Raw genomic sequence first — 12,996 nt, forward strand, 5'->3', positions numbered from 1 at the left:
ATGTCTCTGATCTGTACAGAACTATACTCCAGAAATCCAGAGTAAGAATATACTTTTTGAAATTTATGTTTCAAAACTCTCCAGATAGTTTTTGATAGTCTTCCTTAAAGTCCATATCTCTGATCTGTACAGAGCTATACTTCAGAAATCCAGAGTAAGAATATACTCAAAATTTATATTAAATATTTAAGTATTCAGTAAGAATAAATGGAAATAATTATTTGTATTTATTCTAAGCATTTAGATATAACTATTAAATAAAGTATGACTAATAAGATTTTGTAAATCTGTACAATTAGTGATAGATTGGTTTTCCGTGTGGGTCTAAACTAAAAACAAATAGCGCATTCCAAAAACATATATCATTATTATATTATTAGATATAACTTAAGCTAAAACTAGTTTACCATAATATATATTTTATTTATTAAGATTTAGTTCAGCAACTCTGTCAAGATCTAGTAGACTAAACTACATAAAAACCACATAAAACAATCGATGTTACTGATTAATTTTCAAACGAACTAATTTTATTTTCATATTGTAAAAATATATCAGATCAAATTGTTGAAAGATCACAGAAAATGCGTTTTATTTTGGCAATAAAAATGTGTTTCCGCTTTAAACATTTTTTATTAACAATAAAATGTATTTACGGTATTAAAATGATCGAATTATAAATACAACGTTTATTGAATTATATGAAGACTTGCATATTTTATTAAACACATAAAGACCACCGGATCAAATTTATAGCTTTGGTGATAAAAAATCTTATAATGTGATTTACTAAAAATATCATTTATTGTGGAAAATTACTATCGGCTTACTAATCCGATGTACTTATTGTAGACGCTGCCAAATAAATATATTTAAGAAAAACGAGTAATTCAATTCCGCAATTAAGATTGTAGGAGGAGTTTAGATGAAGGCCAAAGATTTATGAATGAAAATACCGATTAATTATAACTACGTATTTACTATTTTAGTTTATTTATTATTGAAATACGCAGGAAACCACATAGGAAACTTTAATTATTTGAGTATACAGAGATGATAAATTAGATTATTAATCATGTAGGTAATGGAATATTTAAAGCCTGCTCGTTGAGTAATATGATTTTAATTTCATTTTTATATACTGTTAATACGTTAGTAAGTTATAGAATGTTCTATTTAAATAGTTATGATTGATGAAACTTCACAAAGCAATAAAATATAATTTAAGCTATGATTTAGTATTACGATGATTGAACTCACTAAACAAAATAACCAACACCTAAATAAACACTGGATCCATGATTACCTACAGAGTAAGATAGTTAATTTTTTAACCTTTTTCTGAAATTTTAAAACAAAAATTAGGAATTATACATAAAGTAATGAATTCTCAGAATATTTCCCAATTATAAATACATTATTACAAAGATAGTGATGTAATGAAACAAATAGTTCAAGTAAATATTTATATAACATTTATTATAAACAAATCAACTTTTTCAAAATTGCACAATTTAGACTTTGGCATTCGACAATAGCATAAATTTAGTTTTTTAAATATCAATCAATATGTATGTACATTAACATAACCTAAGGGCACCGTATCAGTCTATATATTATTTTCTTATTCATATAAACAAAATATTGAAATAAAATTCTTATTATATGTCTCAAACTAAAACAATAACATTTTTTAATATTATTTACAATATAGCTTTAAAACATTTCAACATCCTTAATTAATAAGAATATAAATAGCGACTCAACATAGTAAAATGATGGAGAATATTTCATTTATAGACGCGACCAATTAAAAGCAGAATAATTGCATTTATAAAATGGTATAAGTAGTTTGCTTTTCAACAAATTTCAAAAATATATTCTTTATCAACAAAATCTTAAAAATACGAGATATTTCCACTTTACAGTATATACAATAAAACATAATAATATTGGCAATGGGTTAATACGACTAAAATTATTTAACACTATTAAATTCACTATCTGAATTTAAGATTATCTAGATGAATAACGTTTCTTAAGAAATCTTTGATAGTATCATATGATGCAAAACTAATACCAACGGCTACTGGACCTTTTATCCAATTCATAGTCAAGCCTTTATAGAATCCATGTTTAAAACCTTCATTTCTGTAATCAATCATTATAATTAAATATAAAAGAATCCCAAATATCCAAATTAACTTATATATTAAATATCCGAAGTGCCCCAAAAAATGGTGCTTAGAATTAAAATATTCTGCTGATCTTATTAGAAACAGTCTGCATGTGCAATAAATATTCGTTTGTTTTTTAATAACAGATTTTTTTTTAACTAACCTAAGAATCAATTTCAGAGTAGGCATGATGGCAACATACATATACTTTCCATCGTTTTGTAACCTGGCAGTTTGCATTCTTCTTCGGACAATGTCTAATGGGTAACTTGAAGTCTGGCCGAGTACACCAGCTATTGCTCCAAATAAGAGACTGTATATTCCTGATGGATCACTATGGGTATAAGCTAAGTAGAAAAAACATTCACATTAATAGTTGATAATATTGATTTATAAGCTATTATTTTATTCAGGCAGTTAAGACAAAACGACAAAGCCCTAGCCAGTGGCTTTATGTGCTTTAATTGTATTTTTAAAATATTAGTTTTCCACTAACATATTCTTTACAATTTACACTTATTGTTAGATTTACCTTTATATTGATGTTTCAACGTGTCATAAGTAAAAAATGAAACACCAGCGTACGGAATGACACCCAAAATAGTTGCCCAATATCCGCGATAAAGTGCGTGAGCGCCTTCCTCCCGACATATTCTTGCAAATACTTGGCGGAGAGTCCTTAAATTAATAATATATAAATGTGTTATTTAATAAATTTAATAATAAAAAAGAAGAAGAAGGTATTGTCCAATTTAGTTACCTATATTCGCCTCTCTGCGTGACTGCCATTCTTGCTCTTGCTAGATCTAAGGGATAAGTCAAGGACTGAGATGTTATTCCGGCCAAAGATCCTGCCAAAAATCTTTTTGTGCTGACATTTCTAAAAGGAAATTGAAAAAGAAATATAATTATTATTATTTACACAAACTAATAGATTGGATTGAAGGCATTTTTTAGAATAATTTATTTAAATTTACAAAAACCACGTACTTGTCTGAAGATTTAACTTTATCAACTTTTAAAACTCGTTTCCATTGCTCGTGTGCCGTAAATTGTATTGCAGCGTAGGGAATTATTCTGGCCATGGTTGCCGAATTTCCTCTCCATAGTGCCAAAACGCCTTCGTTCTTGTAAGTGTCGCACAGAAAACGCCATGCCGATTTCATCGAATAAGGCGCCTTGCTGAAAGCAAGTGCATTCTGTCATATATATACATTTAAAAAATGTATATTATTAGCTTTATTTTACCTTATTTGAAAATTAATTTTTGTTCTGTCCAATGGAGCTATGGCAGTTTTAGCGATAGCTCCAGCGATGGCACCAGCACACAAGCTCGTCAACACCAGTTGGGTACTGGTGATGGCAACTGCTAACAATAACACATGGTATAATATCAGTTTCTTACATGTCAACTTGGAAAACGCCATTCATCATTATTTCTACTCTTATTACATTAAGTTGTGACAACATATTGAATTTAAATCAACAGGAGAAAGGAATTTTTTATATATTTCTTGAGACGAACTTGGCTTTGGCGAATTACGCATTGTTTGAGTCTAATGTGTTAAAATATGATTGTGATATTTTTAAAGTATTTGTGGTATCGATTTAATTTCATATTGTACCATGACGTTTTATTGCATTTCACAAAAATTTTGTTTGTCAAAACTTATAATTTTTTATTGTATATAGAGATATAGATTTAAGTGCTGCTGAACTGTTGTTCTGCCTAAGTTCGTTTATTATGTAAAAATATTGTAATTATATATCAAAACAACAAGATTTATAGCTTCTATCCAAATGTCACAAGGGCAACTTCAGGTTCACTCATCTTCTGGTATTTTTATGAAACATCTTCTGGTCTATTAATAAAATATTATAGGCCTATGAGAAGTATTTTTAAAAAATAGCCTGGTGTATCTAGGTCAGTCAAGCCAGTTATTATCTGATCCAATTAGATAAGATATCTTCATGTTTCCTACAGGTGGTAGTTTCAAAAACTCATATATAAAGTAATTATTAAAAAGTTAATAGTCTAAAAATCTTGGACAAAATCTTCCAGCATAGTAAACCTGTAATTGTCCTTATCAGATAATTATTTTCCATCGGCTTATCCCACAATGAATGAAATTAGCGTGTTAACAACCTCAAACATTCTTAAATAAAGTTCTTAAGTTACAAAATACTAGGTTTTCAAATGTTATACAGAATCAACCAGTTAGAATAGGATTTCATAACTGGTGATCCAATTATTGGTTTGGATGTCTGATGGACGTTTGATCTGTACTTCTGTTTAAATCATCTCACTTCTGTTACAAAGGTGTTACTCCTTAATTTATTTTTATTTCCACTCACCTTCATCTGCTGGTGATTTATTTGCATTCTTTTCTTGGTTGTCGCCAATAGTTGATATTGTCATAGTTATTGTCGGTTTGTTGCTCAGGCAGCCACTCATTGAATGGCTCACGGAATCACTTTGCATTGTGCGTAATATTTGCTATTTGCATCTGCTATTTTCTTATTATATATGAAAAATATCATTATTTGTTCAATTCCTAAAGCAAAATGATACTCCTTGGTTGATTGATGACATGGCGAAGGAGATCTGTAATAGAAATAAATATTATAAATTCTAAGTTGAATCTCAGTTCTGCAAACAGGCATATCTAATATTTTTAGAAGAAAAAGTTTATTATTTTGCCAGAAAATTAGACTTAGTAATTTCATGTTTTTTCATAATTAAATGGAGGTATTTGCCTATTGTAAATATTATTATAATTATTAATAAAAATCAACCAAAAACATGAAATTTATGAGTCATAATTGAAACAGCCAAGTCATCAAAATAAAAAACATTAATAAAACGATAAAACTGACGTTAGTCAGCAATTTATAATTAATTTGTAATTGATAAGATAAGCAGGTCAGTGGTAAATATTTAATTTATTAATATATCAATATCTTTATCGACAAGTGAACGTATATCCCAAGATTCTTACAGTTTGCGGAAATAAATCAATACGGAAGTAATTAATATATTAATTTAATTTAATTTTATCTATAAAGTAAATATAGAATGGATTTACAACCTGGCTTGTGACTGACCTAGATATACCATCAGGCTATTTTTTAAAAATACTTCTCATAGGCCTATAATATTTTATTAATAGACCAGAAGTTGCCCTTGTGACACTTCAAAAATAATGCAAAAAATTTCAGGACAGCCTAAAGTGATATTGATCATGATTTATAAATAAAAAAATTAATAAATCAATAAATAAATGAATAATAGATATACCAATAAATATAAATTGTTAATAATTATTTGCAAAAAACTTTTCAACATTACATAATAAATGCTTTGAGCAATTATTGTTCATAATTATGTCTATAAAAATTAGTGTCAGGTTATAAAATGCATTCCTTCGAAACAATTTATTAAAACGATTAAACAGAACAACCAATAAAAAAAACCATAAAACATCATTAATTTGAAATCTAATCTTAATTGGTAACTATAACTTTTGTTTGTTTTTTTATATATATTAATTATTGCAATAATCAAAATGTAAACTTGTAACAGCCAGTGTAAACACGTCACATAGTGATGTATTAATATATTTATAATTAATTATTAATTATTTGTTGCCTATAAATCTAATCAAATAGACGTCAAAAGTTATTGATATTTTGAAATTTACAAGCCTAATTAAAAATGTGAATTATAATAAATTATAAAAATTATAACAAGTTGGTCAAATGTGGAATTCTTGAAATTCTTCTTCTAAATATCATTATACATATTTTTTATCCAACATGTATAATTTTATTAGAAATTTTCTGGTAAAAGTAATTTATTTTTTAATTATTTCACGTGAAAACTGGTATCACTACTGCTTGATATCTATTTGTATGAGAAGGGCACTAGAGTCCGGTGTGGTTGAAAGACCAAGCTGTTACAACCGAACCACGAAAAGCTAATCGTTATATAAATGATATTATAAAAAATGTGTAAATTATCAGTATGATATTGATATAGCAATAACGTAATCTTTTGAAGATTATCAACAAACTCGTGTTATTTTCGCGATTCAAGTTACTCGTAAGACTTTGAACCTAATGACATATTGACCGTGAAACAGCAATTTCAAAATAATATACGAGAAGCAATATAATATCGATCTATATTAAATTAAAAAGCATACTAGACTTCATTTAATGACTTCCATTACTGCAATATACAATAACAAGTGCAAATTTATTTTTAGCACATTAGAGATAGAAATACACCAAGCCATGATACATTCTTTCTGATAATGGTATTTTTAGGGAGCTTTGTGGTAAGCATGTTATCACGAAGTCTCAGGTTCTTATTTAAGTTTTGGACAACATGGTATCAAGCAGTAGTGATATCAAGTTTTACTTTAATTCTTTTCCGGCTGTTTGTTAAACCAATAGTTGACTACTTAAAATTATTAGAGCTACAGTTACTTTTCAAATATATTTTTAAAATAATAAATAAAAGAAACCGAAAAATAAAGTAAAATTATGTTTCTATATTTTTATCCCCATTTTTACTAAAGATTTATTAATTATGGCAATATTTTTATTCACTATTATTTCTATCAATCTATGATGACTAAAGATGTGTTAGCATTTAATACTTTGATATACTGAAGAAAAGCTGACATTGCTCATAAATTGCACTTAACGTCAGAAATTAACGAGCAAATATATAGTATAATATTTCATATGTTATTTTTATGTCATTGATAATTAAAGGAAAAAGATAAGATATTATTTACAAATATTTAGGTCGTCGAAAAAACATTCAAGGCGATATGTCGACAAAAATTCATTAGATGATAATACAAAAACGATCTTAATTGTTTAGTAAAAAAAATCTTTCAACTTCGTGAAAATAAGTATTATTATGTGTTTACTATTATATATTCGGTTTAATATTATGTATTTGATTTACTATTATATATTCGATTTACTATCATAATAAAGTTACTATATTACTAATATATATGGAACTAGTGGTGTATGGCATCCTGCCTTAAGGCAAATTGCTGGAACTTCCCGTACCAATTTTTTTTTTTTGTAAAGATCAACATTTTTGAAAAACATTTACTCTGAAAAATTAGATTTTTGAGAAACTATAAATTTTTGACAAAAATTTACTTTTTTTTGAAAAAAAGACTTTTTGAAGTAAAGTGTATTTTGATATATTTTGGAAATTCTGAACTTTTTTTCAAAGCAATCGTACTGCTTTAACTGTATAGAGACGAAATATCAAAGCGCGTAAGCGCCGCGCCGCCGTCTAACGGATAGCATTGGTACGGAATCCATAGGAATGTAAACAAAATTTATACTTATTGTTAAAATCTCTATAAAATATCTGATAACTTGATGTGCTTATGTCTAATGATCATTTTTAACCGCCAGATGGCATTTTTTTTTTTACTTTTTTTACTAGATCTCCGAAACCACTAGACCTGCCTTTTGAATTATTCAAATCGGACGCTCCGTTCTCTTAAAAACTGAGTTACCGTTTTTGGCACTTTTTGCCCCATATCTTCTGAACGGCTAGACCTGCCTTCGCCAAAAACTAATCAGCACGTCTCCTTATCAATACGAATTGAATGTTTTTTGAATTATTCAAATCGCTTCATCCGTGTTCCCGAAATCGTCGAAGAAAATTTGTATCCGAACACACATTCACACACGCACACACACACATACACACACGCACGCATACATCCATTTTTTCTAAGGTATGCCAAAATGTTCAGAAACCTCTGAAACGTAAAGATTTATACAAATTTTCATTTTCGATTTTTTTGCGATTACTATAACTTACCCTACGGGTAGTTAATAATGTTTAGGTTATATTTCGTTTAATATATTCAAAATTTAATTAAGATTAAAATTGAAATTCGACAATAAATAAATTGAAAATATACTAGTAAAAATTATGAATAAAATAAGAGATATAGTTTTCTATATTGATGTTTGTTTACCAATGTTTTGTCTGACATGAGTTTGAATCCTGCTTACAAATACGTGCAAAGTCTAGACTAGGTGGAATGTATTATTAATATTGAGTAGGAGACAATCTGCCTTGTATTTCTAGTTTTAGATTATATTACTAATGCATTATGGTAAATTAGCACTTTAAAAGCTACTTGCATGCATAAACTCATGTAAGATGTTAAAGTAAATACCTTAACACTTGACCAGTTAAATTAAAGCATTTATATTAAATATATAATATAAATAAATAAATGTGTGTTTCAACGATTAGAACTTCTCTTTATCTTCCATAAAACGCAGTGAACTATTTTGCGCACAACACTATATTATATCAATCAATAATTCGTTTAGAGTTTTAGCTAGAGTTCAACATCCATGCATGGAAATCAATATTTTTGCACTTGCCAATAATTTTCATAACAATTCAATTGTTGGTGATTTTTATTCAAAGTCCCATTGTTTCATATTTTCCTATCAATATGCATTTAAGTAATGGTTACGGTATAGATTTCTATAGAAGCAATATAATTTCATAATAGTAGTAAAATGAATATAAAATAGTAAATTGAGTATATGATAGCCACAATGTTTAACTCCTCAAGATTCTTTTCCACGAGTGCTTCGACTTATGTCTATAAACTTCAATATACGCAATTTGTTGAAACTGAAAATTATGGATAATTGAAATTGCCAATAAATTAACAAAATGGCAATACTATATCACAGTAATAATGTGCTAATAACTATAGTACAAATTCTTGGTTTAACATCTATGCAAATAATTGAGTGTTAGACGTTAAAGTCTGCTTGCATTTATATTGCAAATACTTGTGTTTTCACTTTCAGTTTGCACAATCGCAATTTTAGCTATGAAGTAAATTTTATGCATTTTCTAAAACAAGTTTATATTTGTTGAAGAAACTCTCTAGATGCTAGATAAGAACTGACTTGCATATATTCAATGTACGTCCTATAAAATATTTATAAAATTGCAGTAATTTAACATTAAATTGCAAAGTTTTGAATTTAGTATATGATCAAATAAAGATATAAAACTTATTATTAGTTTACGACAATTAGTTATAAACCCGAAACGTATGCATTGTTGCCAGATATATTAACTTGAAGCTGATCGGTTTAAAATTGATTTTAATCTAAAAACTGTGAAAATTTATTGTATTTATATATTTCTGCCCCACAAAGAAAGCAATTAGTTCCTTAACTGTGTTCTTAAGTTTATCATACGATGTTGTTTTTTCTTTCTATCAGAATTATATCTTTCATATAGAAATTATGAAATCTCAGTTTCTAAAAATGACGTTCAATAATGACGAAGCATGTTTAAGGTTAAATTTTGTGGCATATAATTTATAGTTTATTGACTTACAAAATAAGGCTATCTTCAATTATCAAAAAAATGTTTGCATTTTTTACAAAAATAAATATGCCTGAAAATTTTAATAACGACTTTTGTAGCATAATTATTTTTCTTCGCAATAGTTGATATAATGATTGTCAAATTAAAGGCCACAATAGATTATAAATAATTCTTTTGATATTTATTACTAAATATTATATTTTATATCTAATATCAATAATGTTAAAATTATGGAGGGAGATAATAAGATTGAAAAACTCTGATGCAACTAATTTTATACTATTGTTGGCAGATATAAAAACATATGAAGCCCTGTATAAAATCAAATCCAGTAACATTTTTTTTTGTTATAATTTATTTTTGCTAATCAAGACTTCAATGTCTTATTTACAAAATTGATATGTGCAAAAAAAGAATTAATGCAAAAAATACAACTAATTGAATATAAAATGAAAAAAGTTAAAATAAAATAAAATAAAAACAGTAAAAAAGTATACAGAAATAAATATAATTAAAATAAATAAATAAATAAATAAATAAAATAAAATAAAAAAATAAAATAAAATAAAAACAGTAAAAAAGTATACAAAAATAATAACATAAATGAACTATGACGTGATGATGTATTTACTAGTAGTATTTAGTAACATGAAATTATAAATATATCATAATAATTTTACAGAATAATAATTGTAATTGAAAACAGCTAATATACTTGTCTATAAAGTCAATAATAATAACAAAAAAAATATTAAAATTAATTTAATTAATTAAATCTGATATATATTTAATGGCATGGGATGGACTCATGTTATTAAATGAATAATATTGTATAAATGAAATAAATTATTATAAGAACTGATTCTGGATATAAGTCGTAATGTTATATATTATTAAAAAATACAATAAAATAATTTATACATCAAGGCTCTTAAATAGCATACAACATTGTTTAAAATATCTGACCTAATCTTGATAAATAATTCATATAGAAAAAATACAAAAATAAATGGTACGATTATAGTGGAGTTTTAATACATAAATTTTAATAAATCTGTGTATTAACCACCAATTAAAATTTTGCATAATCATTTATATATGATATAAATGATGTTTTTCGTCATCTTGATTTCCAATTTGGAATTTTGGAAAAAATACTGACCCATATGATTTTTGTTTGAAAAAATAATTAATACTATTATTGTATTATATAAGAGTAAATAAGTAAATATTTTTATTTTATACAATTATTGTTAGATTTTTTTTTTCATAATTTCTTATAACAGAGACCCCTGTTTATAAAATATTTGAAACATTTATATTAAAACTCAAAAATAGAGTTGAATTAAATTAATTAAACTACTTATTAATATTATTAACTTCCTGTAGGGTAAGTTATAGTAATCGTAAAAAAATTGAAAATGAAAATTTTTATATACCTTTACGTTTCAGAGGTTTCTGAACATTTTGGCATACCTTAGAAAAAATGGATGTATGTGTGTGTGTGTGTGCGGATACAAATTTTTGTCGACGATTTCGGGAACACGGTTCAACCGATTTCAATTATTCAAAAAAACATTCGATTGCTCTTGATAAGGATACGTGCTGATTAGTTTTTGGCGAAGGCCCCGAAGATACGGGGCAAAAAGTGCCACAAAGGGTAACTCAGTCCGGTAACGGAGCGTCCGATTTGAATAATTCAAAAAACATTTTACTTGTATTGACAAGATGAAGAATTAATCAAATTTTCATGAAGGCAGGTCTAGCGGTTTCGAAGATCTAGTAAAAAAAGTAAAAAAAATGCCATTTGGCGGTCAAAAATGATCATTAGACATATGCACATCAAATTATCAGATATTTTATAGAGATTTTAACAATAAGTATAAATTTTGTTTACATGCCTATCGATTCCGTACCAATGTTGATCCGTTAGACGGCGACGGGGCGCTTACGCGCTTCGATATTTCGTCTGCAGTTAAAGCAGTTCGATTGCTTTGAAAAAAAGTTCAGAATTTTCAAGATTTTTTTTTTCAAAGAAAAGTAAAATTTGGAAGAATTTATAATTTCATATTACAATAACGCATTTGAGAGAAATGATAGGTTTCCAAGAAGGATCAAAGTTGATGCTTTACATTGTAGGGTACAGATGAGAAAGGTTATATGCAATATTGATCTAATCAAATGTATTATCCTGTGTTTATCATTTATGCCCGACTCCTCGTCTATATCAAATAAAAAATAATTAATAATGTTAATTTGAACAGTAGACACACACGTCCAATTTACGTCTTCGACTCGTCTTGTATTTGCCTACCTCAAGGCAAGACCAAAATAGATGCGACTTGTGTAGTAAAAGTATCGTTATCAAAGAAATATTAATGAATCATGCCAGCTATCCATTCAAAACAAAAATATATCAAGAAAAATTAATACGAGATAAATAAAATAATATTTGATAAAATATTTATATGTAGTAAAAAACATTATTACAATCATTATTTTGTAACGTTTTGGAACCATATGCGTTCCATCTATATGACAGCTGTCAAAAACATGCTCTTGATTAAAAATAAACAATAAAAGTAATATTTGGAAAAATATAAATATAGAAATGATTATTAAAGAAATATCAAAATAAAAACAAAATTTCTTTATATAATCTATTAATTTATAATTAATATTTAATTTTATTATTTTTTATTACCAAAATTATGTTTTTGTCATGAAAGATGGAACGTAAATGATTACGAAACGTCAACATGAAATTATAATTTTATTTTTATTGCTATTTTGTATATATACATAATTATTGCATTTTTATTATCATTAAATTTATATATTAAAATTCTTTTAAATGACTTATTTTTTATCTGACGTCAATGTTATACCCATAAAATATATATTTCACACTAATTAGTTGAATTGTTGAAATGTGGGGTTTATGGCATCGTGCTTTAAGTCAAATTGCTGGAACTTCCCGTACCGTAAAGAAATGATCCAGGAATATTAAATGTTTACAGATAGATTATTATAAATATTGTAACATTGTCTAATATTTATAAGAATTATATAAACTGATTTGCAAAGTTGAAATTATTTGTTTAAAGTATATTAGATCTTTAGTACAAATTAAAATTAATATCTCAATAATTTTCAATATACAAAAAAAAAATTTTTTTTTAAAAAAAATTGAAAAAAGAAATAGTTTTGGAAGAAAATTTTTGTTTTCCAAAAGCAATTATTTTGTTGAAATAAGGAGAAAGTTCTTTGAATCATTCAAATCGGACGCTTAGTTCTCTCAAAAACTGCCATTTTTTGCACATTTAGCTCTGTATCTCCGAAACCGCTAGACCTGCCTTTGCCAAAAACTAATCACCCCTTCTCTTAATCATTACTAATTGA

At 26.6% G+C, this 12,996-nt stretch overlaps 1 protein-coding gene across 2 annotated transcripts in view; it reads right to left on the reverse strand.

Moving 5' to 3' along the window:
* Positions 1-1,907: 1,907 nt before the first annotated feature.
* Positions 1,908-12,996, reverse strand: part of LOC113369918 (mitochondrial coenzyme A transporter SLC25A42) — a 43,835-nt gene continuing 32,746 nt past the window's right edge. The window contains exons 2-8 of one of the 2 annotated variants that reach the window (XM_026610535.1): positions 4,533-4,782; positions 3,426-3,546; positions 3,168-3,359; positions 2,938-3,057; positions 2,710-2,855; positions 2,341-2,524; positions 1,908-2,151 (exon numbers count right to left, since the gene is read on the reverse strand). In XM_026610535.1, the coding sequence (XP_026466320.1) occupies positions 2,001-2,151; positions 2,341-2,524; positions 2,710-2,855; positions 2,938-3,057; positions 3,168-3,359; positions 3,426-3,546; positions 4,533-4,659 (1,041 nt within the window). In that variant the 5' untranslated portion in view covers positions 4,660-4,782 and the 3' untranslated portion in view covers positions 1,908-2,000. The remainder of the gene's footprint in view (positions 2,152-2,340; positions 2,525-2,709; positions 2,856-2,937; positions 3,058-3,167; positions 3,360-3,425; positions 3,547-4,532; positions 4,783-12,996) is intronic. The other variant, XM_026610536.1, reaches the window with a different exon arrangement.

This window comes from Ctenocephalides felis, unplaced genomic scaffold, assembly GCF_003426905.1.
Source record: "Ctenocephalides felis isolate EL2017-DRISC unplaced genomic scaffold, ASM342690v1 CF-g0.4_SCAFFOLD_01492, whole genome shotgun sequence".
NCBI lineage: Eukaryota > Metazoa > Arthropoda > Insecta > Siphonaptera > Pulicidae > Ctenocephalides > Ctenocephalides felis.